Source organism: Camelus dromedarius, chromosome 2, assembly GCF_036321535.1.
Source record: "Camelus dromedarius isolate mCamDro1 chromosome 2, mCamDro1.pat, whole genome shotgun sequence".
Taxonomy (NCBI): domain Eukaryota; kingdom Metazoa; phylum Chordata; class Mammalia; order Artiodactyla; family Camelidae; genus Camelus; species Camelus dromedarius.
Genome location: NC_087437.1, coordinates 114,673,382 through 114,696,207, shown reverse-complemented (window position 1 = coordinate 114,696,207; position 22,826 = coordinate 114,673,382). Strand labels below are relative to the sequence as shown.

Below are 22,826 nucleotides of genomic sequence, written 5' to 3'. Positions count from 1 at the left end.
TAAGAAGCACCTGAAATTCTCTTGGTAATTTATTTTTCTTTTGGCCATTAAAAAACTTTCATTTTGGAGTGATTTTGGATTCTCAGAAGAGTTGAAAGGTACCTTTGTTACTTTACTTTGGACTGTCACCTTCCGTGCCAGCCCCACAAGAGCAGAGGCCCCGCTTACTGTGTTTGCTGCTGCAGCACCAGCACCTAGAACACAGGGCGTGGCCCACGCCAGACACACAGATACAGGAAGACCTTGCACATCCACTGCCGGCATAAAAACTCTCAGCGGAGGAAAACGCAGCATTGGAAGCCTCATCCTGTTTCATGCCTTATATGGCCAACATGCATGCTCAGTTTATTCAAGACCAACACGAAATACAGTTACGATCCAGAGACCCTTCTGGTACTCTGTAATTTGCTAAGTCAGTCTTATTGAGAAGCCCAAAAGCATCTCTAGCTTTGGAAGTCTATGATTTCTTTTTTAAAATAAAAATCAGCTAATTATTTTACAATAGTATTGCCTGGAGCTTAAACTCAATTACTGCACAAAAGCCAGGCCCTATACCACCTGACTCAACACAGCGCAGCCGCACTGGGGGTGGAGCGGCAGTGTAATTCACACAGCAGTACACACGACAGAAACAACTAAAGACCGATTAGCCAAGGAGATGTTCTCTTTCCCTAGAACCACAACTGTAACCATAACCACAGCAGCCCGAGAAAGCATAACTGTTGGTTTAAGTTAGCAAATGATAGCACATTAGTTGTAGGATCTTCATTTCAGAGTAAAGTGTAATTATTTTTCTTAAGTAAGCCACAAAACCAGCTCTCAAGTGAATGCGGCGGAAGTAATGGATGGGGGAACCACAGCATCCTTCCTTCTCCTGGGAAGAGCAGCCCTTCCCGGGTGGAAGTCCATTCCTCGTGGCTCCGGGGCACCAGCCCTCTTCCCGCCCTCCCCTGGGTCAGCTGCAGGCCCAAGAAGAGCCATCCAGAATCTTCATGTGAGACTTGATAAACCTCATCTGAATGCCTGGTTCCTGCTATGCCGAAAGCCAGGCATTGATGCCTGGGCTTCTCACGTACTTGAGCCAAAAGGTTTCACAAAGCTATTTTATCACTCAGTCTCACCCAGGTCCCCACCTTGAAAGATCTGCCACAAACAACTTGGCCAAGGCCCCACAACCCTATAAATACTTCCCCAAATGTCCCCACTGAGACACCCCTGTGCCTCTGTCAAGCTTCCCCCTTGACACAGCAGGTCTAATAGCCTGAGACTGGCTTGACTGATAGATTCCTCTGGGGTCCTTAGGGCTCTGGCAATGAACAGCCCACACTGCTGCATTTAATCCAGACTCCTCAAGGGTACCTGGCTGATCAGCGGTCCTCGGAGTAAACAGATGCGTCCCCTCCGAGGGTCTCCCGACCATCTTCCTAGGAAGCTGTAACTAACAATAAGCCTGGGGGAGCCTACTCCGCATGATGCCTATTACAAACTCCTCATGTCCCGGGCATGACGGAACACCAGGACCACCGAGAGGCTGGGGTGTGTTGGCCAGAAACGAAACATAACATCACGTGCCTGATGACAGCTTGCTGGTTTACTAAGTTTTCTTTCCACAGAGCCACAAAAAGAAAAACACACATTCTCCTATTCTTTACCCCACACAGATTTCTATCACTGAGTCCAAGCAAATTATCTTGGGAAGTTACTTTCTTGGGCCCCCATCTGGGTTCAGTGAGGGCTTAACACGGTGGCAATGAGCCACTTGGGACACTTCCAGTGGAATCCTACTGCTTATTATATGTACAACTCATGTTGTAGGAAGTAAAACCAGTTATGTTCAAGGCAGACCAGACCCACGAGCTGGCAGCACCATTACTTTCTGACCCATCTACACCTACCGTGAAAATCTTCCTCAGCGTCAGATTCTTCTAGAGATATCTGAGGCTGGGCCTTCACTTCCAGGTTTCTGCTTAGCCAGCTGGTTTGTTCCAAGGAAGAGCCAGCAATGTTCCCGACAGCTTCTAGAATTTTCTGAGTGACTTCCTGAGAGGAATCGGGAGGAAGGGGAAAGGGAGTTAGTTAAGGACAAGAATCCTAAGTGCCCAAAACTGCCCCATCCAATAGAAATACAAGGCAAGCCACATCTGTGAGCCATATAGGTAATACCAAGTTCTCCAGGGGCCACATTCCAAGGAACAAGTTCATAACATTTAACCCAGTAGGTCCAGAATATTCTCACCACATAATCAGTATAAAAATTATTAGTGAGATTCAGCACTTTTTTGTGCTAAGTCTTTGAAATCCGACGTGCATGTCACACTTCCTGCACATGCAGCCCAGACAAGCCACATTTCGAGCTCAACAGCCACACGTGGCCCACGGCTACCATATGGCCCGTGTGGGTAAAACAGACACAGGAAGTCACAGCCGCACAACGCACTTGGCAGATTAGATTTCTGGTTTCTTTAGGACCATGGGTTCTTGCTAGCAATGTACCTTGCAGTAATACAACAAGAGACAAAACTGAATAAATTAAACTGACTGCATGAGGGTGGGGTGAGGCGTCATCTGTGTCAGGAGAATAATCAGGAAATCACGTGGTCAAGTAGCTGGGTCAGAGGTGGAAACACTGAGCGGGTTTCTCCAGTCAGTATCCTCAACATCACCAGCTCAGAGTGGCTGGACGTCCTTGACGTCTGAGAACAGAACAATCCTGACTTCCACCACGAGCCCAGCAGTTGTGACCAGGCATGAAGCAGGAGCACGTCTGCCTGCCAGAGGCAAGGAGGGTGAGCCGGAGGGTGCCCGCAGTAAGCCCGGGCAGAGGCCTGATGTGGACGATGGCAGAGAGGAAGATCAAGAAAAGGGGTTGAGGACTTAGCGGAGCTCCCACTTCAAGTGCAGTAAGTGGATGGGGAGGAAGTTAGGGTGTCTCGAAAAGGGAGGAAGGAGTCTGTTGAGGCTGGGACACCACGGGGTGGAAGTAGGGTGCTGCCTGGCCCCCTGCCGATGGGGACAGAGGCAAGGTGCACCAGCTGCACCGGTGGAGGTGGTGCCTGTGGCCAAACTCCGCCCAGATGGACTGAAGGGAAAGGGGCCACGGTTGGCAGCTGGCCATAAAAGGGGGTGCTTGCCAGGCTAGTTTGGGAAGTGGTACCCAAGTGCTGGGGCAGCGCCTGCACCTTGCGAAGGCTTTCTTCTCCACCAGCTGAGCCAAAGGAGTCACTGGCTTTACACAGAACACTGGTGGTTCGGAATCAAGAATTGGACAGACCTTTCACAAATGCCGGGATCACAGCAATTAGCAGTAATATCACCAAAGCCATAAACAACACCCCTCAGTTTAAAGACTGACTCAAAAAGCTCCTCACTCAATGACTACAACGGTTGCAAGATAGTGATTTTTCAGCTCCATCACGACTTCTGCTTCTTAGTTGGTATTCTACTCAATGGAGAAGATTTTCCTTCTCAACTGGGTGAGTTTTACTTTAATTTTTCAGCATTTTTGAAGTTTCCTATGAGTATATATTGCTTTAAAAAGTGGGGGGAGGTTATAAGGAAAGAAATCTGTGTATAAAGATAGATTTACTATTCCAACTATGCTGAAGAGTAAGCTCCACCCACATTTGCGTATAGCAGGGTGGGAGAGGGCACCCTGTGAATTCTACGGTGGATCACTCAAGTCTAACACGAGAACCTTCAGCAGGAGAGCCTGGCCCGAGTCTGCTGAGCCCAGAAAAGACAGTAACGGAGGAAGTCAGACATGGGAACAAACGCAAATTTAAGATCTGGTTCTGCCAATGGAACAGTAACAATCTGCCAAACTTGCACATACAGACCTGCAGGTCTTTTTGATCTTTCTTGTTCTCCAGGTTGGGAGTTCTTGTTACAAAGTCGTTCAGCATGCTGTTGAGAGACAAGCAGCTTCAGACTTGAGAATGCTGCAGAAATAAGAGTACGTTCCAGCAGAAAAATGCAGTAACGTGAGTGCTGCGACATCATACCTGAGAAGCAGAAAATACCCAGGGGGAGCAAGATTCAACTGCACAGACTCCTTTAACACACCCAGTAGCGAAGGAAAGTTCTCTTGCAAGGCTATTACTGGGAGCCTATTTAAAAAGAAAAACAGAAAAAAAAAATCCAACCACGAATAGGTCAAAGCAAAATGTTTGTTTATAAGCACATTTTAGACCCAGGTGGTTGGAAAGCATAAGGGAAGATGGCCCATCTCCCTGACCTGTTAGGTCTTTTTAAAATTGTAATACACACAAGCTAAGTTTTGGAATTCTGGCAAGAACCTGGAGTCTGGAGATGTGATACTCTGCTGCTGACAGGTCAGATGCTCCTGGTTTCCCCGTCTATAAAGTAAAGCCTCGTACTAGGCTGTCTGCTCTCTGGGCCTGTCTGGTTCCAACCTTCGGCCTCTCCAACATTGTTGGTAACAGAGTCAGCCATCAGAAGGTCGCAAAGGGCTACATCAGGGGTCACCCACCAGCAGCTGATCCTCAGTAGCTGTCAGGTCAGGGCTCGCGGGGAACGAGGCTGACTCTGGATTGCTGCTACAGAGCGAGGCCGCAGCTGAGCCACAGCCAAAGGTCCCAGGTTCAGTCCTGGTCCCTGATTTACTGCCTCCTGAGTGACATCCATAAAAGGGGGATGCAGCTCCTGCAGCTGCTGGGAAGGCCCAGGCATCACTGAGGCCACTGTAACCGGCGCCTGCTCGTGTTACAATATGCGTTAGTTACCACGAGGAGGGATGTGACCGACTCATCGTCAACGCCTAGAGAAAGAACTACAATGCTGCTTGTGGTGAAGGGTGAACAGCTGGTCTGAACTCCACCTCAGACCCAGGGACTCCAGGCACTATGACCCTCCTTTTATCTCCCTGCGCAACGTGAACTTGTTAACCAAGGAGCTTGCCGCTGGTTGCCAAATTTATTTATTGTGAAACTCCTGAGATACGTGAGGATGTCGAGGCTCCCCGCAGCAGCCAGCGCCCCGGGGCCTGGGACTGCACTGGGGACAGGCTCCTGCAGGATCTCAAGGAGGCCCAGCCAAGCTTCCCCTCCCCCGCAGAGAAGTGCTGCCTGGGGACCCGCTTCACTTCGTCGCATAGCGGAGACGGCTGCTCCTGGACACTCAGCTCAGTAACCCCAAGCAGAAGACACCCAGCAGAAAACACGGGGAAAAAACTGAGGACAGGACCAAAAATAATCACTTCTCCTTTTTCTAAATGAGGTCTTTAAAGTACTCCTCCCCTTTTTTGGGTATCAACTTAACGCAAATTGTTTCTTCTCGAATTTACCAGGCCTCATATCAAGCTTTGCTGACATCAAGAGTTCAACTTTCAGCACGTGGACTTTAAAATGTCAGATTAGATCTCTGATGAAGGAAAAGTAAGATCATCAGGGCATTCCCATGCCTCGGGAGGAAATCAGGACTCCACTCAGATCCTTTCTGAACTAAGGCTCTCCAGTAATCAAGACACACAATCAGAGTAAGTATTTATAATATTATAATAGCACCTCTATCTGAGAAATGTCTCTGCATTACCTTTGGATGAAAGCAAAGCAAAACTGCAACACAGGGACATCCACGAGGGGCGATTTCTGAAAATTAAAGCAAAGCCAATTAATCCCAGCTGGTAGGAAATGAGGCTAAAAAAGAATTTAAATACAGAAGCGAAACAGATTCTGTGTCCTAACAAAGCAAAGGTTTTCAGCCAAAGAGTCTTTCAAATATAATAACAGACGTGAAAGTATTTCCCAGGTGAAACAAAGACAAATGTACCCTATGAGGTCCCAGAGCCACTCCTTCATGTTTACCTACTTCCCGCTCCAGAATCTTAACAAGTATTTAGGGAAGTGTTGGCATCGTAACGGAACCTCCCCAAACACAAAGTTGGTGGCCAAAGTAGACCTCAGGACGAGCTACAGACAGGAAATAATACAAAATTCTAATTCTTAGCTCCAGGAATTCCCTCAAACCCAGCCCAGACAACTTTCCAAAATCCCACATGGCTGGAACTACTTAGAAATAGGTTTCCAAAACACAATTTTTTCCCCCTCCTTGCTTGTAAAAGGCTATTTATAGAAGTTACAGAAGTTGAGCCAATTAACTACACTAACCACAAAATGTCATTTTGTTATGGGAACAGCCAAAAGCTAGTCAGCCAGACCATGTCTAGATTTTTTTTTTTAGCCCAGGAACTGCAGATACATGTAAAAATTCAAACGTGAAGGAGCAAAACCAAGAAGCGCCTGCTCTGTATATAAAGCTGTCGCAGGGCCAGCTCCCCTGGGGCTGCGGCCAGAATGCCATCTGTGGGGATTGAACAGCAGCGAGGAAGGTCCATTTCCCGACGCCTGAGACTTGCTCAGACTCATAAATGAAAATCCACTCCAGATCTGATGGCTCCTCCACCTGGCCCCTCTCCTCAGGGCTCATCACTTTCACAGTCACGTTCAGGAGCAAAAGGCGACAAGACCACCAGGCACTGGGAGCCCTGGGGGCAGACGTCCGACAGCTGCGGTGAAGGTGCCTGTGCCCATTTGATGTCTGATTCCTTAAGCACTTCGCTGGTTCCATAATCGTGGCCTCGCAGTGTTCATTTTTAGGCTGGCTTATCTTCTTTCCCTAGCTAGGACACAGGCTGACCAGGGGCGGGGACAGTTTCACTATTCAGGACTCCCCACCTTGGATGCACATACTTTTCAATTAACACAGGACTGAAGAAAGGGGACTAGAGCCCTGAGTATAACTGAGTGGTCAGAAGCCCCAAAGGCCTTCCCAGCGTGGACATTTCTGCAGAGGGCTACCCTGTGCCAGAGGCCCTTTCAGGGAGGAGCCCTGAGTGGGGAGTTCTCCTCCAAGGCTGGCAGAGCTACAAAAACCACTAAAGATCATCTCGGTCAGTTTTCTCACTCTGGGGTAATACAGCTCTGATTCTAAGGTCCAGCTTTTTGTTCACCATCCTGAGTATGAGATTTCTTTTACTTGTTATAAAAATTTATTTTGGTTAAAATATACTTAACAAAATTTACCATTTTAAACATTTTTAAGGTATAAGGGCTCTCAGTATATTCGTGCTGTTGGACAACCACCACCACTACTACCTCCAGAACATTTTCATGTTCCCAAACTCAGACTCTGTCCCCACTAAGCACTAAATCCCATTTCTTCCTCCCCCACACCCCCTGGTAACCCCATCATTCCACCTTCTGTCTCTATGGACTCGACTACTGGGTATTCCAGATAAGTGGAATCTTACAACATTGTCTGTTTGGACTGGCTTATTCCCCTTAACACAATGTTTTCAAGGTTCACCTACATTACAGCAGTATCAGAATTTCATTCCTTTTAAAGGCTGAATAATATTCCACTGCATGTATATACTTCATTTTGTTTATCCATTCATCCGTGAATGGATACTTGGGTTGTTTCCACATTTTGGGTATTGTGATTAACACTATTATGAACACTGGTGCACAAATATCTGTTTGAGTAAAACTTTTTTAATAATCACTATGTCCACTCCATTAATTTTCACTTAGATTGGAATTAACCTTAAATTTTTCCTAACTGTATAATTTTACCACACCTGATAGAAGGCAATAATTTCAAGGTTCAAACAAATCCCTAGTTTCTATCAATTTAAGAATAAAATAGCTCTAATACTTTCAAGGAAGAGATCTGCTCTGGTAAAAACAAAAATCTCTAAGGCATAAAACTGTTAAACCATGAAATCTGTTCAGTTTCAGAATCATTGTGCATAAACAAAAAGGCATCTGAGCAGCATGGCTCCCCTCAACTGCTACGTGGACACTGAGCAGAAAAACTGGAGGAGCTTCATCGTTCAATCACATGCCACTTCAAATGCCACTGCCTTCACTGCAGCCAGACGAAATCTCCTCTTTCTCAGAATGTCCAGTGTGAGTTAAGTCCTATGATGTGAATTTTGTACCTTTATAAAAATTATGCAAAGTTTTAACTCATCCACTGACAAAGCTGCTCTCCTTTACCCAGCCCAGTCAGGCTCCTCCGAGCCCTCTTCTTGACTAGGCCTCAACCTTGGTCCACAAGGTTGTACCTTTAGCACAAAGATTCCATCCACCCCACACACTAGGAGACGTGAACAAACACTGGCATGGTTTCCAGCAGCTCAAAGCCACATCCTTAGGGTGATGAACCCAACCCCTTTAAAATGCCTGTCCGAGGAGGAAAGCACTAGGCTTCTGAAGGAATCTGCTGTTGGTTCAGCCAATACCTGACAGGTTCCTGACCTCCCTACCTTAGAGCATGTATTAAGAGAAGCTTATAGTTATAAGTTCTTCCTCTCCCTTTGAGATGCATGTATGTCGCCTACAACCCGGGAATGCCTTTCTCAAAAGACCCAGGAACCATTCTTCTGAACTATCATCATTGAGAAAGACAGGGCCCCTGTCTCCCAGTCTCCGTGGGAGTGTAGGAACCTACCTTCTGCATTACAGTTTGCAAACCCAATGGACTAATTATATCCACCAACCCCCTTCCTGCTTGTTTGTCATTTTCCATGCCCCCGACTCTGTGGAAGCCTCAGCTCATTCACCCTCCCTACCCTTCATTCTCTGCCTCTAATACCCAGTTACCTCTGCAGAAATCTGAACTGGGCCCTGCTCTCTCCCCTGCTGCAGTTGTTACTGAATAAAATCGGTCTTTTCCACCTTTAATTATTATCCGGCTTTGCTTATCTTTGACACCTTTTAGGTTGCAAGTTGCTTGAGGCAAGTGCTATTGCCTCCCCCTAAAGGACTTATTCTATTTAGCACACAGTAGGTCCTTGCAGAGCGCCCCGCAGCGGGACATAAGGATGGAAGTGGTCCCTGACCCAAGCAGTCCCCACCCCAAAACAGGAGCACTGAAGCCCATGAGGCACATTTCATACCATCCCTGCAAAGCCCGGTAAAAACACCTCTGTTTACAGCCCCCGAATTCCCAGTTGCTCCTGTGACCCGTTTCCCTCCCAAACACACTGTATAAGACGCGGAGTCAGAGGCACGCACTCCTTTGGAGGGGCCCCAGGCTCCTGACCTCGTCCCCTCGGATCTGCGGGGGCCTCTTCACCACCTCTTTCACCAGGTGCAGCACCGTGTCTGTCCGCAGGGTACTCAGCGCACAAGTCAGGTCGACGAGGGTGAGCTGGGATGCGCTCGCCACGGGGACAATCTGTAGAAATGAAAATCACTCCTTTAGGATCCCTTAAAAAACTGAAAACAGATTTACCCTATGACCCAGCAATCCCACTCCTGGGCATATATCTTGAGGAAGCTCTAGTTCAAAAAGATACATGCACCCCAGTGTTCACAGCAGCACTATTTACAATAACCAAGACGTGGAGGCAACTTAAATGTCCACTGACAGATGAATGGATAGAACAGTTGTGGTGTATATATACTCGATGGAATACTACTCAACCATAAAAAATAATGAAATAATGCCATTTGCAGCAACATGCATGGACCTGGAGATCACCACTCTAAGTGGAGTCAGTCAGACATAGAAAAAAGAGTATCATATGATATCACTTATATGTGGAGTCTAAAAAAAAGGGCACAAATGAACATATTTATAAAACAGAAACAGACTCACAGTCATAGAAAACATATGGTTACCAGAGGGGAAAGGAGAGGGCAGAGGGATAAATTAGGAGCTCAGGATTTACAGATACACACTACTGTATACAAAACAGATAAACAACAAGTTTATACTGTATAGCACAGAAAACTACATTCTTTATCTTTTAATAGCCTATAATGAAAAGAACATGAAAATGAATATATATATTCTTTATAACTGAATTACTATGCTGTACACCAGAAATTAACACAACATTGTAAACTGACTATACTTGAATTTAAAAAAAAGTAAAAAATCACTCCTTTAAAGCTCACAGAGAGAAAACAAAAATAAGAATTACACACAGAAAGCGCTCTATAATACTTGCTCCTGGAGAAAGAGATTTGTTTTAATCTTTCAAGCAAATATTTAAATGAAAACTGAGTAAAGGACTCTGTTGGTCCTGACAAAGAGTGAGGCAGGCATTTAATTACAATAACGTAATCAGTCTCTGCTGTAAATTAGGAATAAAAGGTGCATTTGATGATGGGGCAGTCACTCTAGTTAGTTCAAGCTTAGAGAGTGTTTAAGAAACAGATAGACTTAATTTGAAGGAAACAGGCTGATATCAAGAGACAGTCCCCAAAGCATGAGGACAGTAAGAAAACCACGTAAACCAGATTCACACTAGCTGGCCTCGGCAGGAAAACCCCAGGGTGGGAGGTATACTTGATGAAAGAAGTCTGCATAAGGTGGTCATGTGCACTGGGAAGGATCAGGTTTATTGTCAGGGAAGCCCTCACAGGTTCTAAGCTGGGTGGCCAGGGCCACCAACCTCTCAGGCCTTCTCAGGGAACAGGTGTCCATGTGGGGCACTGAGACAGCGCTCGGGGGTGGGGCAGACCCTCTGAGGGAGGGATGAGCAGGAGCCTGCATGGTCGAAGAGGGAACCAAGGAAGAAAGCTGTGCTGGTTTTGCAGAAACAGGTCAACTGAGCTCCTGAAGGACCTCGTGATGGACCAGTTGGTGGAGGAAGAACAGACAAAATGCAAACTGAAGTCTGGGCATAGGAACGTGATGATTTAAATTTTCTTTACCATCATGGACAAGTATTATTTCTATAAATTAAAAGAGACTGATGATCCTGGTTGATGACGACGTCTCAAATGCATCAACGGAGACAACATACCTCTGTGACAGGGATGTTGAACGGGGCAGTGAGTGCACGTGCGGGGCCAGGGGAATATGGGAAATCTCTGCACCTTCCTCTCATTTTGTTGTAAGTCTAAAACTGCCCTATAAAGTCTTTATTTAAAATGTACATGTTATGTGTATTCTTGTAAGCATACTATTAGATGCCAGATTTAAAAGGTGAACCGTAAGTACAATGGAGTCGTTAAAGAAAGTCAGAAAACAGAAGCTGGGGCGAGTTCCACCGCCACCCACCCAGCATCCAACCCCGGTGTCACGAGGTTCGGCTGTCTGACTGTGCGCTTTTAAAGCAGCGGAACTACTTTCACAGTTTCCCGTGTTGGTCTCTGACGTCACCTTTGATGACACGTGACTCTGGTATTCTGTCAGAGTAAGTTTAGCTACCGCCTTGATTTTCCGGCTTTACCTTCGTCTTACTGTGGTGTTTCACCCTCTTCCTGCTCCACACGGCTGCAACAGCTGCAGTTAACTGGACTCCAAGGTGGGCTGTCAAGGGGTTCAAGAAGTCTAAAATTTTTTGTCGTATGGTCTGGAAAATAAAGAAGAGCGGAATCAGGGCTCCGGCGGACGACACGCTTCACCGCCACCTGTAAACCCTGGGAGCCCTGGGGTCCATCTTAGTGCTCCCAGCACCAGGCCTAGCAAGTCCCTGGAAGGGGAGGGGCTGGAGGAGAAGTATGGGGGGCCCGCAGGTGGACGGGCAGATGCTATCTGAGCTGAGCAAGAAGAGACTCCAGGGAGGTGATAAATACCACCTTCGAGCAGCCACCTGAAGCCTTGCAGACACAGTGAGAAAGAGGGGACCAAACAGTGGGGCCAGCACTGTTCCCACCCTGAAAGCCCCCACGTCAACCAGCCCAGGAAGGGCTCATGTTCAACAGGAAGGATGTTTTTTCAACTTCCAGGAATAAGTACCACTTAACTAATTTCACTATGTAACCAATTAAAAATAACCCCGCAACATGGCCCTGGACAGCACCCGTTACCCTCCCTTTTGCTACACATGGGTTTTTTTCATTCACGAAACCTCGTTTCTCCCTCTGTAAATCCTGCGTGTCCCCCAGCCTCTAACACCCCCCACCCCATCAACGCCCCGCAAGCTGGGTCCCAGCTCAGCCACTCTGCTTCGGGAAGGCCGCCTTGACCCCCAGCCCAGGTCAGGTTCCTGGGTCGCACGCTGTCACAGTGCCCTCGTTTCTCTGTAGCACTTCTCAGCATTGCTTTTACATTGACAGTGCCTGTGCCTGCCAGCAGGACGAGGACTTACTTCCTCTGTCTTAAACACTGGGCTATAAACGGGGCCTGGTACGCAGCAGCAGGCCCACAAATGTTTGTAGAATGAATGAATTTATTTTGGGCTCTGTCCCCACTGTCTTTGTCTAGAATCACCTTAGATACAAATGAGCGTGGGATGGAGATGTCCTCTCCCTCCTACCACGGTTTCTGCTCTAGAGAGACTGTGGGGGTCTCAGCTGGAGGCCTCGGGTCCTTCAGGGAGGGCTTGAGTTACGTGCTCAATAAATGTTAGCCATTATCACAATGAATCTTTCCCTGAGCCCCCTGAGGCAGGCTACTAGTAACAGACTCATTTCACAGACGAGAAAACTGAAGCTCAGGGTGAGTGCCTACGGATTTTCTGAACCTTTTTAGAACTTATTTTTAAAGCTTAATTTAAGCAGGTTCCTGTGGCAGCTTGGAATACAGCAGATCCCCTTAGAGGGCATTCCTGGAACTGACAGAACATTTTGCAGCCTACCTGTGAGTTATAGAACCTAAAAGCACGCCGATCTGGGAGTCAGACTGCCTGGGTCTAATTCCAGCATCACTGCTTATGGGTGTGCAATTGAGGGCAAAGCATTTAGTCTCTCTACACCCCAATGTCCTCATCTGTAATCAGGGAATAATAATAGTACATCCATCATAGGTGAAGACTAAATATGCCAATAAACATAGGGCACCCGGATGATGCCTGGCATCATGCTTGCAACTGAGGAAACCATAGTACAGAGAGGTTAATGAACTTGTCCAAAGTCCCACAAAGCACCTGAGCAGGAGGCTGAACCCAGGTGAGCTGGCTCCCTGTGCTCTGGTCTGTTTTGTTTAACCGGGGCTGCCAGATGCCAGTGTAAGCCCTGAGGACACCACCTGGCACCGACAGGTGCTCAGCTGATGTGAGACAGGGCCAGATAATTCTTAGCTACTAGACGCGGCAATTAGAGACTGAGTCACGTGCCTGGATGCTTCCAAGGGAGAGTGAACTGTAATGGGGCAGGACCCTGTGGGCCCTTCCCAGGACAGACCACTCCTCCCCACGTCCTCTGCCTGCTTCTTGTTTGTAGAAAAGCTGTCGTCTCCCAGGCCTCCCTGGTCACAGAAGCTTGGTTCAAAAGTTAATGATTGAAAGGATGTGAACATTTAGTGATAAAAGTAGTAGTTTTGCCAGGAGAACTGGTAACTATTTAAACAGTAAGTCAGCCACGCAGCAGTCACAGAATCTTTAGTTGCTCCCTGAAGTATACAGATGACAGTATCTGATGTTGTTTTACATTCACTACATTCCTGAGTTGTTTTACAGACACTAAAACCCTCACCAAATGGAAGAAGCTAACTGCACAATGACCATGTGCCTTAAAAGCTCTTCCCTGAAACCCACTGGGGAGTTGGGGTTTTTTGAGCATCAGCTGCACACATTTCTTGTTTGGCACCTACAATAAATGCTGCACTTTCCTTCACCAAAACCCAGTAGATTGGCTTCATTGCACACAAGAGAGTGGACCCAAGTTTGGTTAGGGAACAGAACTAGAACTGTCCTGGGCTGTGTGCTTCTTCTGGTTCAATAAAAAAACTCAAAGACACCTCAATGTGTTCAAGGCACCACTAAAAGCAGAATGTAAGGGCGAAACTGTCTTAGTAGACATGCTTGAGAGAAACAGGTTGTAGACTTCAGGTAACCCACCTGGAACCCCCAGGGATTTTACTTTTGTTTTTAAAAAAAGAAAGGCAAAGGGGAAAAAATAAACAAAACAACTCAAAAAGCGTTTCTTTCTATGAATAGGAAACTTATTCTAATAAACAAACTGGAGATTTCTACTTCCGACTTACTTCTAACTTGGGATTCACTGAGCACATTAGGTTTGATTAAGTGTGTATATATTCCTGCATATTTTAACTTTCGGTGGACAATACAAGAAAAGGAAATAATAAAACCAGAGAGGAAGCTCTCTCACTTTGGTGGTTTTAAAGTAAACAGAAGAGGATCCGTTTGTGGCTCCAAGGAGATCGACGGGTCTCTTCTGAGTCTCCTCCTTCTTGAGAACATTCCAGAGAAGGGCCATGGTGTTAACAATTCGAGGCAGTTCTTCCAGAATAGCATTCTTGGCATTTTTCAAATTGGTAGGGTCACTCATAGCAGTGGTCTAAAAATGAAAATGAACATATGAGACTCGGCTGCATCTGTGGTGTCGTTTCCCTTTGCATGAGGTGGGATGGTGGGATGGGCTGGTGCGCTCTTCCAAGCAAGTCCCACATGGGGTCTGGAAGTAAAATGCCTCCCTCCCTGAGCATTTAAAGCCAAGACTTTCTTTCCAAGATGTATGGATGTCTGTGACTCTGAGACCCCTCATTACAAACTGTTCCAGTCACTCAACCAAAGCACAGGCTGCAGTCTAAAATTTAATCCCAGGTAGGACAGAACCATCAATAGCTAAAATGTCTTCCTACAGGTCAAGGTCAAGGAAAAAATAACATGGAAAAAAGATACATTTTTATCCACTCCTGGTGGAGAGCTACACTTGCCTACAGGGAGTACCAGCAAGAACAAAACCACATTTGCATTACTTACCTGTGCATATTTGCACATATATTTGCATACATATTTGCATTATTTGCATGTATTCATTTTCATTAACATTTGCATGTTCATTTGTATTACTCACATAAATACATTTCTTATGAACAGACATAACCCCAGCGAAGACAAAACAGTATACGAGAACTGTCTTGAACTCAGGAAAAAATGATTTACCTTTCTGTTTTGGTTGGGTTGTTCCAAAAGACAAAAATGACTAATGGTTGTCAGACCTTCCAGAAGAGTGAGTGGATAATCCGGAGAAATGTTTTCCCTCTTGGAGGTTACGCTTTAGTGAAGAAATGAGAAACTAGTTTTGAGACTTTTAAGAATAAGGCCATAAAGGTTTTTCATCCTACATATAAACATAGAAACCAGAGAGATATCACTCAGAAGAACCTGGGGCTCTCATAATGCGATATTGTTATAATAATGACAGGCATCTTTTGTGCTGATTTACATTTTTATAGTCACTTTGGAAAAATGTTTCCAGATGTTTTAGAATTTCTGTGATGAGGATTCACATTTTTATTTCTGTTTTGCAAAAATAATGGACAGTGACTGACTTGTCCTGTAACACAAAACTAGCCTGGATAGCCATGAGGAATTAAAAATAAAAGAGCTGACCATTTAGTTACCCCTCTTGACAAGGCTAACTAGGCTTTTGATTAGGTTGAAATTACCCTCCAATTGGCTTCTAGAGCAAATCAGCCATTTGTGACAAAAGATGTCATTAAAGCAACAGGAATGCATCCAAGGGTTCACCATACCTGATGGAGAGCTTCACCGATTCGCTTTCATACTGCTTGACCAGCTCGTCCAAGTTTTTGCAAATCTGGACAAGGAAGGGGGTCACTGTCCAGCCCAGGGACTTCCCGAAGTACGGCAAGGACTGCGTGACCAAGCTGACCCAGGCGGGGTGCATGCCGTAGCCGTAGGCCGGCTGCAGGCCCCTCACCACGGCCGAGACCAGCAGCCCCTGCGAGGTGAGGGGGTGGGGCTGCACGTACTGCATGGCGCTGATGGCCTGTTGGAAGTTCAGCGTCCGCCGCCACTCCCGGGACAGGTCCGGCTGATTTTCGGCCTCGTCCTGCACCTGGCCCAGGTGGTGCTCCAAGACGATTAGCACCTGCAGCAGCTTCAGCAGCTCAATCTGCAGGGGGTGCTCGCTCCAGATCTGGTCCTGGCCCAGGTTGATGAGGCTCTCCTCGAAAATGCTGTCCTCCCGCGGGGCCCTGCCTCGCTCCGATGTAGCCAGCCCATAGCGCTTCTGGCTCGTGTACATGGACGCGGACAGTGATAGCAGGACAAACTCCTGGACTTTGCACCGCTGCAGCAGGCTGTGGATGAACTCCACGTTCTTCCCTTCGGCCGACTTGGCCACTGAGACCAGCTGCGTCATCATTCGAATCAACACCTCCACGCTCTTGACCTGCACGTCCCGGTTGCCGAGGATGTCTCGGTGGGAGACCTTCAAGTAACAAGGGTAGTAGCTTCGCAGGAAGCTCAGGCACAGGTAGGTGAGGAGCTCGAGCAGCAGAGAGTGGGGGAACACGTTGGGAGGCTGGGTCTGGAGCTTTCCGTAGAAACTCTGGCCAATGAGGGCCTCCTGATGGCGAGCTAGGAGGTTGGAGATGAGGTTTAGGTGCGCGGTGGAGCTGGTGTCCATGCTGGTCCCGGACACAGCCTCAATAAACTCCCTGGGGTTGGTTTTGAGCACGGCCTCCAGCACGGAGAAGGCATAAAGCACTCGCCGGGAGTCGTAGGGCTGCAGGTAGAGCAGGATGTGCTTGAATAAGGCCTCAATCATCTCCTGCCTCTCCCGCTGCTGCTTCAGCAGCCTGGACGTGGTCAGGGCCTGGAGCTCCAGGTCAGCTTCTTCGTCGCTGGAGAGCGACTCCGAAGCCTGGGTCTTGTCTGAGTCCACGCGCGTCAGGCTCAACTTGGCGTTGGACTTGAGGCTTTCTGCCTGGAAGGCCGCCAGCAGAGTGGAGCGCTTGTGGGGGGCCCTGCCGGCCCCGGGGATGGACGCACAACAGTGCTCGCCACTGCTCAGCTCCTGTGGGTCATGGGAAGGGGAGGAGAGGGAGGACGTGTTTTCGCTGTCCGTGGGGCCGGACTCGGCGTCCGCAGACTCGGTATGCTCGCTGCTGTCCACGGTGCCGCAGGCCGTCCCGTCCAGCAGGTCTGAGGAGCAGGGAACGTCTTCCTCACTTGGATCGCTGCCCGCCGGGCACTTCTCTGGTTCCTTCTCCACCTCGGCCCAGATGGCCTCGCGGTCCACGGTGGTGAGCTGGCTCAGGGGCACACTCTCTGCAGAGCCGCCCTCCTGAAGGTCAGGCACGCCCCACGCCTCTTTGCAAGATGTATGCTTCCTGTTAAACCAACGATGCCAGTCTTCTGAAAATTACAAGATGACAGACGACTTCAGAACAGGAAGATCACTTAGGATAAGTCAGTTCCAGAGTGATCTTTGTCTTAAAGCCAGGCAGAAAGATCAATATTTATAAAATTCTGCCATGAGGAAGGGGTAAGACAGGGGTAGGGGTTTAAGAGGTATAAACTACTATGTATAAAGTAAATAAGCTACAAGGATATATTGTACAGCACAGGGAATACAGCCAATATGTTATAATAACTATAAACCCTTAAAAATGGTGAATCACTATGTCATGCACATGAAACTTATGTAATACTGTAAATCAACTATACCTTAATAAAAAATTGTAAAAAAACAACACAATTAAACAAAATAAAATTCTCCCATGAAATGACATCACTAGAGTCTAGATTACATTACCAAAGGAAGGCAGACATGTAAAGTGAACAGGTCTTTTAAAATGTTCAAGAAATTGGATAATTTAGTTACACTGTCATAGAAAATATAAATATCACAAGTTTTGGGGGAGGGTGATTTTAAAAAAAAATGCCTATCATTTTCTCCCAGGAGTTTCCTTTCAAAAAAGTTATCCTACAGAAACGTCAGCAGAAGGTTTTCAAAGCTAAAAGCGTATCATTGAAACATCTTATATAAAAACAAACAGGAAAGCAAATAAAAGTATCCATAGGAAGAGGCGGGTTGACAAACTCACAGCACATGCTACTTACTGTTTGGGTTTTTTAAAGATACAGCTACATGTACTGATATGGAGCAATGTGTATGATATATTAAGTAAAAGAAAAAACCCAAGCTGCAGAATCCAGCTGTATAGATGAGCCCATTTACAGGAGGGAATTATACGCAGCAGTGAAAAAGTCTGGAAGGGTATCTGCTGAACCATTAACGGTAACGTGCTGTACCAGCCAGCATCACAAGGACTTTCACGTGTACTTTTACTTTCCAATTATTCCAATTTATAAAACAAGCATGTTAGTCCCTCTGCGATCAGAAAATACACAATCTTTTAAGGTGCTCAGGTGTCTTTTAAAAAGGAGTGAAAAGCCAGGCATCTTTGGTGTTACCAAACATTTTTAATATGCAACTTTCAACAGATCTAGTCCATGAATATTAAGCCAGATTAGGAAAGAAGGAGAATTAAGATATTAGAAATAGATGAGCTGCCTGATGTGTACAACAGTATTTCAAAATTAGATTACAGAGGGAGTGTGGAGGGCAAGCACGTCTAGTTGCTTCCAGGGAAAGAGCATGGCAGAGAAAACACATTTTCTCTCATTAGGCAGGTAGCATTAAACCTCGATTAGAGGAATTAGAGGAGGTGCCAAGAGACCTTCAAAACTCAACGAACCGTGGAGTTAAAACTTTCTTCTTACAACAAGGAAACACTTAAAAATTTAGCTGCCATAAATGGAAGCCAAACTTTTAAGAAGGTGCTTAGTTTAAACATCTTTGAATTTTACTTTCTCAGTAAAACGTCTAAGTAATAAAACGTCTCTTCTTTGAGAAGGCAGCCAGCTTTCCCCTCTACAGAAAAACCAGAAGTTATAGCTCTAGGCAAGGAGCCCTGTAAAGAGGAAGCCACCTCAGAAATCTTTGCTTATTTAGGCGTTAGGCAGCTTTTCTCTGTAAGATAAGACTGTGACTGTGAGTATTTACAACCCAGTGAGCCAAACAAACTAATTAAAACTTGTAAAACCATCACTTAGAAAACTGCAGGAAGTCATAAAATACAGCCACTGTGAGAAGTAACGTCAGTTCAGAAACTGTGCTAGGTATTAAACACTGAAACGCAATGAACTCATCAGTTTTATTTTAGTCTCTTTCTTTTCTTCTTTCTACCTTGACTCTTTTAAATTTGTGTTAAAGATGCCTCTCAAAGTTCTCAGAACCCAAAGGTTGACTTCTTCTGTGTTTCTGATTAGCTGTTAACAGCTGGAAAGAACCTTAGAGAGTGGATAGGAAAAAACCACTTACCTTGTTGTTGAGGGTTCCAAGCAGAAGTAATTTTTATAGGTCAAGTATAACGGATGAGACCTCATGCAAATTTCCACATTCTTGATCGTTCAGACCTGGGGGCAACCTCAGCTCTCCCGCCCCAGGTCTGAGAACTGCGAGCCTGGCCAACCCAAACTTCACTTCCCGCCAGACATCAGACTACTTCTCTGAGTGAAGGGCTGGTCTTAGAGACCTCTGGGTGGACGGTCTGCTTTCCCTTCCTCCTACCTTAGATGCCCTTGAATTGTTTTTTCTAGCCAAAGAATCAAGATTCAGCTATTTTTATTGTAAATTTTTATTAAAATTTTCCTTTATAACATAAAAAAATTAGATTTTTCAGTGAAAACAACACACTCGCTACCTGGCATTCCTAAGTGCCAGTTCATCTGAGCCTTAGGATTTAAACGTCCCTACAAAGTACCTACGTACCTTTTGAATCTGGCAAAACCACCAAGTAGGCCAAAGTGCCCTGACTGTCACATTGGGAGGTTGGATTCCACGCCAGCCCTTCCTCAATCCCAAGTCCAGGGTTCTGGCGACACACAGCTGGCCCAGCACCCAGCCCGTGAGGTGTGCTCACCTGCTGAGTTCTCCTGCTTGAGGCAGTGAATGGAGGTCCTCTGGGTCTTGGGCTGGAGCAGAAGCAGGAGCACGGGTTCGAGGATGCGCGCCACATCGCCGAGGGAGAGCGCCCGCACCAGCCAGCCCTGGGCGGCAGCACTGATGGCGCCATCCGTGCAGGCCAGGCTGTCCAGCACGACGAACAGGGACCTGCGGGGTGGGGGTGGGGTATGGAAGCACACCGTCAGGTCGGCATTCAGGGCCCCGTGTGCCGGGATGCCCTCAGAAAGCTTCATCCAGGCTGGGCTTGAGGACCCAGGCAGGAAGGACCAGGGATCTCAACCTTGCCTTCAGCTAGAGTCACTGGGGGAGCTTCTAAATTCTGATGCCATACCTGGAGAAAACTACAATTCAAAAAGCTACATGCACCCCAATGTCCATAGCCACACTATTTACAACAGACAAGACACGGAAGCAACCTAAATGTCCATGGACACATGACTGGATAAAGAAGGCGTGGTGTACATATGTAGACAATGGAGTACTACTCAACCATTAAAAAATGAAATAATGCCATTTGCAGCAACATGATTGGACATGGAGATTATCTTACTAAGTGAAGTCAGTCAGACAGAGAAAGACAAATATCATATGATATGATTCCACTTATACGTGGAATCTAAAAAATATATACAAATGAACTTATTTATAAAATAGAAAGACGTAGAAAACAAATTTATGGTTACCGAAGGGGATGGAGGAGGAGAGAGAAATTAGGAGTTTTGGGATTGGCAGATACAAACTACTGTATGTAAAAGAGATAAACAACAGGTCCTAATGTATAGCACAGAAAACTACATTCAGTATCTTGCAATAACCTGTAATGACAAAGAATATATATATAACTGAATCAATATGCTGTACACCAAAAACTAACACAACGTTGTAAATCAAATATACTTCAATAAAAAATAAAACCCCGATGCCCAAGCCTCACCCCAAGTCTGGGCTGGGGAGCTCAGGCGTTAGAATCAGCTGGCATCTCTCTAAGGCTGTCTGACCCCACATCTCCAACTTCAGAAACAAGGTAGGGAATTTAAAAAAAAAAAAAACAACATGGAGTAGGATGCACTTGCAATAGAACACACGTCTTCAGGGTGTGGTTGATGACCTGACAAGCGTACACACGCAGGGTTCCTGCCGTCCAATCGAGATCCAGACCATCTTCATTTCCCTGCAAAGCTCCCTCGTGGGGCACATTCTACAAGCTCCTTGGGTGATTCTGACATGTGCTGGGCTTCCTCCCTCCATGACCAAGTTAAGGAAATTCCTACCAGGTATTCACACCTATCTGGTCTGAATTCACTTAGGGGATCACAGGAATTGTTTGCTCTGCATCAAGAGCACAGGGTCATGTTTTCCATCTCACACATCCCCCTCCCTCACCAGCCTGACACGCTGACCCGGAACTTCTGCAAAGTGGCCTTTTGCACTAAGGGCAAGTTACAATGAAGACTCGCTCACCTGTCAAAGGAGCGATTGTGAGAAGTCACCCGACTGCCTTGGATCTCCCTCGTCAGGTGCCAGATGACAGAAAATCGAAACAGTGCTTCCAATCTTGTTCCCTTGATTAGGACAGAAATAAGAGTGAGGAACCTGATTTCTTAACAGAACACTGTTCTCAGTGGCAGCAAATCCAGTTTAAATATCAAACAGGAGCTCAGGAGAAAGGCAGCAACCAGGGCAGAGATGCTGGAGTCTCATTAGTGCCTGGTGGGACCTGGAGGACAGGAGGACCCGCATCCTCACTTTAACATGGATGCACTTTTAGGAAAGCGCTTATTACAGACTCAGCATTGGCCCAAGTCCAGGGCCACATGTAGGCCTGTGGTTGAAGGAAAACACAGAGCTTGGCCCCCTCATGCTCCTTGGTAGTGCCAGGTTGAACGGCTTAGACAGTAGGACACGACCTGACGGCAAAGACGAGCTGGGGCTTCAAAGGCCAACACATTCTCTACGACTGTCTACTTCACCCATAGCTCCAGAAGCCCCACAAACATCATGGGAGCCTGGGCAGATCTCCCTGCCTTGATATGACTCTATAGGGGATGGCTCATGCTTCTGCAGGCCTTCTGGTCCTGAAATTACTGATTTATTAAAATGTTCCTAATGCACCATGCCTGCTCATTAACTGGGATGTCCACGGAGCCCCAGAAAGACCCCCACCAGATACAGGTGAGCCTGCCTGAGCGCGGAGAGTATGACCACTGCTGGATGGAGGTTACCGGCTGCAAAGACTCACCTTGTCGGGGTCCAGGAGGGCGTGGCAGATGATGTCCTCACAGATGCTGGCCGTCGGGGCCAGGCAGTGCAGCCGGTAGAACAACTCCACACACATGATGTGATGTTCCCGGGTCTCCTTGTTCAGCTGATTCCACAGCACTTGGGCCACCCTCTGACAGAGGGGAGACCGTGTGAACACAGGCTGTGTTCTCCCATCTCTCCCCTGTGGCAGCCCAGTGCCAGCCCCGAGGTACTCGCTTCTGCCTACATTTGCTGTGCGAGAATCTTAATATCCCAAAGAAACACCACCGACAAACAAAACAAAGCAAACTAAACCCAAACCACATTACAGATCCCCCCAGGAGTCATCCAGGCAAGAGCAGTATAGAGGTTCAATGTGGAGGTTTGTGACCAGCTTAGGACACTGCAGCTCTGCCCAGAACTCCACTTTCAGAGGGGCACCACCTGGAAGTGAGAACCTATCGGCTGAGGCATCCTCTCAACAAGCACACACCAAGGCTCCCGCACTACGGCTCTAGAGACGTGCCCTCCAGCAAGCTGGGTGGATCTGCAGTGGTCACTGTCCCAAAGTCGCTGTCAAACCTTACCACCTAGGGTTGCCTCAAACTGGAGCTCAGCTTTAATTCCACAAACTTGTTCATTCCCATTTCTGAGCCGTGGCAGATGCCTGGCTCACCTTCAGGACACAAATTGTATCCCAAATCAAGTGTTTCACCTCCCCTGCCCTGATCTTAGCTGTTTAAACATATGAGGTCTGCAAATGGCCACAGCTCAAGACTCAAAAGGAAGGCTGGTCCCCACTTCCAGGAGGGGAGTTTCTGAAGGCATTTTTCCAGGTCATGGAAAAAGACCGCGTCTCATAGGTACATCTTAAATCAAAGAACTTCTTTTGGCCCATTTATTTCTATTTGACAAAAT

At 46.8% G+C, this 22,826-nt stretch overlaps 1 protein-coding gene and 1 long non-coding RNA gene across 8 annotated transcripts in view; one reads left to right on the top strand and one right to left on the bottom strand.

The window, feature by feature from the left end:
- The window catches only part of DOP1B (DOP1 leucine zipper like protein B), a 95,880-nt gene that overhangs the window by 16,337 nt on the left and 56,717 nt on the right, over window positions 1–22,826 (bottom strand). For 6 of the 7 annotated variants that reach the window (XR_010376633.1, XM_064475751.1, XM_064475759.1 and 3 more), the window contains 12 exons: window positions 21,907–22,059; window positions 21,129–21,229; window positions 19,624–19,814; window positions 15,421–17,050; window positions 14,828–14,939; window positions 14,031–14,219; window positions 11,210–11,332; window positions 9,067–9,201; window positions 5,551–5,606; window positions 4,002–4,106; window positions 3,837–3,903; window positions 1,896–2,040 (listed from right to left, as the gene is read on the bottom strand). Coding sequence is in view for 6 of the 7 variants with exons in the window: in XM_064475751.1 (XP_064331821.1) it covers window positions 1,896–2,040; window positions 3,837–3,903; window positions 4,002–4,106; window positions 5,551–5,606; window positions 9,067–9,201; window positions 11,210–11,332; window positions 14,031–14,219; window positions 14,828–14,939; window positions 15,421–17,050; window positions 19,624–19,814; window positions 21,129–21,229; window positions 21,907–22,059 (3,007 nt within the window). In the remaining variant the exon portion in view is untranslated. The remainder of the gene's footprint in view (window positions 1–1,895; window positions 2,041–3,836; window positions 3,904–4,001; window positions 4,107–5,550; window positions 5,607–9,066; window positions 9,202–11,209; window positions 11,333–14,030; window positions 14,220–14,827; window positions 14,940–15,420; window positions 17,051–19,623; window positions 19,815–21,128; window positions 21,230–21,906; window positions 22,060–22,826) is intronic. The other variant, XM_064475762.1, reaches the window with a different exon arrangement.
- Window positions 2,626–9,073, top strand: LOC135318515 (uncharacterized). The gene is made up of 3 exons (XR_010376635.1): window positions 2,626–3,473; window positions 5,306–5,494; window positions 7,752–9,073. It is a non-coding gene; the product is annotated as an uncharacterized LOC135318515 (long non-coding RNA).